The sequence below is a fragment of the Alligator sinensis genome, unplaced genomic scaffold, assembly GCF_000455745.1.
Source record: "Alligator sinensis unplaced genomic scaffold, ASM45574v1 scaffold29_2, whole genome shotgun sequence".
Classification (NCBI taxonomy): Eukaryota; Metazoa; Chordata; order Crocodylia; family Alligatoridae; genus Alligator; species Alligator sinensis.
In genome coordinates, this window is record NW_005842194.1 from 1,095,414 (window position 1) to 1,098,412 (window position 2,999).

General features: G+C 53.8%; 1 protein-coding gene across 1 annotated transcript in view; it reads right to left on the reverse strand.

Annotated features, from left to right (window-relative positions):
- Nucleotides 1-1,710: 1,710 nt before the first annotated feature.
- EVX1 (even-skipped homeobox 1) overlaps nt 1,711-2,999 on the reverse strand; it is a 2,567-nt gene continuing 1,278 nt past the window's right edge. The window contains exons 2-3 of the mRNA XM_006026470.1: nt 2,827-2,994; nt 1,711-2,241 (exon numbers count right to left, since the gene is read on the reverse strand). Of these exons, the coding sequence (XP_006026532.1) occupies nt 1,711-2,241; nt 2,827-2,994 (699 nt within the window). The remainder of the gene's footprint in view (nt 2,242-2,826; nt 2,995-2,999) is intronic.

Here is a 2,999-nt window from a genome sequence, read left to right on the forward strand (position 1 = left end):
CCCGTCTTCCTTTAGCACGTCTGAAAAAATCAGACAACCCGTGTTGTATACAACACTTGGAGCTTTCCGTGTGCTCCCTCGCCCTCCGCTGAGCAGTCCCTGCACGGAGCGATCAGATTCACTCTAGCGTCCGAGAGAAATGTTGTGCATATAGATATCAGCGGTTCCTCAGCAATTGCACCCGAATGAGATAGCGGGGAGGTCTAAACGCCTTTTGTTTCGCTTCAACGTTTATTTTCCTGGCTGCCCAACTGCAGCTATTAGGAACTGCGAGAAGGTGAAATGGCCCTAAGCGATAGCCTCACTTTTTGTCTTAAACAGGCACGCTAAAAATATTTGTGATACAGTGTTAGAATGGGTCTATTTTTTTTTATTATTGCGACATGGTAACAAATCGGAACAGTGAAGTCTTTGGGCTATTGATAAAGAGACTCAAATAGACAATTTCATTTTGGAAGAAACTCTTAGCCCAGTCCAGAGAGGGGGTATTTCAATTTCGAGGTTGACAGCTCCACTCCACTCAGGCAAAAATCCAAACAGAACCACGGCCGCTACCTTCCACCGCAACATCCAAGGAGCGAACAGGAGAGAGGCAGAAAGGAAAGAAAACAGACTTTGCACACGAATGGCGTGTGTGAAACACACGAACACATGCAAAGATCGGGGTGGAGGGGAGGAAACGAAGCACAACCCCAAGGCTGGAATCTGAACCCCAAATGCAGCAAAGGAAAAGGAAAAAAAGAAGCCAAAGGGAGAAGAAAGTACAAAGGAAGGCAAATCGCCCGTGCTCTAATTTGCAGATTGTCTGAAGGAGTTCTTCTCCCTGTCACCTAATCTCTTCCCTTGGCGGCTTGTTAACGTTTGGCACAGGGTCTCTGTTCAGAGAATATTATACATTCGACATTCAAAAAGCCCCCTTCCATATACATCACTTGCTAATTTCCTCAGTGTGTGCACATTTCAGCAACTGATAATAGGACATGTCGAGCTAAAGGACAAATAGCTCTGACCCACCAACTGGCAGCTTATTTTTTTCCTTGCCAATTTTAGTCTGTCTCATAAACATAAAAGTTGGGAGAACAGGGAGACGAAATATTGGCTTTCTGCTTCCAAACCCAGGCTGAGACAGGGGCAGGAGAGGTAAAGAATGCAATTAAACCCGGAAAGTAATTTCTGTATGGGAAAGCATCTCCCACCCCTTCCAGAAAGAGCAGGCTAATACTGCTAGGCTGCAATCCAGAAACCCTGCTCGGTGGTTGGTGAACAATCTTTGCTCCCTCTGCCCACGGGAGACCTCTTGTTATCAAACAACATTTTTCGTTCAAGTATTTCAGATTCTGCTTCTCAGTCAGATAGGATTGTGCAGAAGGAGGTGGGCCGGTGGTGGTGGTTGTTTAGAGATAGTCCTGTCCCTTGGCAGGGATCTGTCCATGGAAAATGCAGTCCTAGCTCACGTCTATGGGGTATTGTAGAAAGTAGTGAATTTCAGGGTTTGTTTTTGGCTCCAGAACCTTTACACAGAAATCATTCGGGGTTTTTTTTCCTCTTCTGTGTTTTATCTTGAAATGTAAATCCTTCAAAGACTGAGCTATTTTTAGTCTTTTTTCCCCACAAAGATGTCCACTTATGGGAGACAACGCGATTAAATAAACCTTGGCTGTAAGCACGTTAACTCGCAGGGCATCGTATTTATAAACCTGAGATGACCCTCTATCTCGTTAAAGGTACTTCTTCCCGCTGGTCCATGGGTACGGAGGTGGCTTTGCTCAGCACGGAGGGCGTGAAAGTGAGGAAAGAGTCAGTCCTGGTTGTGGCTGAGCAGGTAAAGTCTGATCCGGAAGGTCTCTGGGCCAGTCCGTTGGACTGGCTGCTGTGACAAGCCAGGCATGAGCAGGGGCCGCCCCCCGCACTGCTGAGTCCATGGGTCGGGGCAGGGTACAGGGAGGGGTGTCTGAAGGCGCACAGCAGTTCTGGTCTGGGGTAGGGGTGGGAGAGGACCCGGAAGGTGTCCAGCGGTCTCAGCGGGGTGCTGAACGGGGCGGCTGCAGAGGCCGAGGTGGCTCCGATGCCCATGTGGGAGTAGTAGGGCAGGGGCAGGTGGGACGGGAAGGGGTAGGGGAGGTTGCCCGTGGCCGCCGCGTGACTCATCATGTAGGTATAAAACGCCGGGTCTGCGGGGTGAGGCCAGGTCATAGCCAAGCGCTGCCTCTTATCCTTCATCCGGCGGTTCTGGAACCACACCTGGGAGAGAGAGAGCAGACAGACAGGCTCTGAGCCCGGCCCGGCCCGTGCACGGGACCTGGCTGCTGCTTCGGCCAGGGAAGGTCCCGATCCGCATCCCCCTTCCCCGGCTTTGCCGGGCACCGGCCCGGGCCCAGCTGCCCCGCTCGCCTGGGGGCTGCCCGGGGCAGGGGCCCACGGCAAAGCCGCTCCAAACCTGCCGGGAGATGTGGCTTTAGGAGCCCCTTGTTTTTTTTCGCCTGGTGTGGGCCTTCAGTAGCCACTTGTTTCTTTCCGCATGATCACCCCTCTGGGGGCACTCAGTTACCCCCTCCCCCCGCTAGTGAACCTACTGCCCCCCAGCAGGAGCCTGCCCGGCGCCAGGGGAGAGGGGCTGCTTCGTGTACGGTGCGGGGGGTCAGTCATTGCACCCCCCGCCCGCAGGGGCAAGGAGGAGCCCGGGCTCTTCCCCGCTTCCAGCCGGGCGCTGCCTTTGTGCTTCGCGGCAGGGCCCGGGGGGGGAGAGGCGTCCCAGCGTTTTGCAGGGAAGTTTGGCCATTGAGATTTATATTGTGCTAATTGAAACCATGTCCGGGCTGCCTGTACCTTGATGGTGGTTTCTGGCAGATTTAAAGCAGCTGCCAGCTCGCAGCGCCGGGGCCGGGACACGTAGTTCTCGCGGTAAAACTCCTTCTCCAGCCGGGCGATCTGCTCGCGGGTGAAGGCCGTGCGGTAGCGGCGCATCTGGTCGCTGGCGCTGCAGGCCAGGGAGCCCTGCG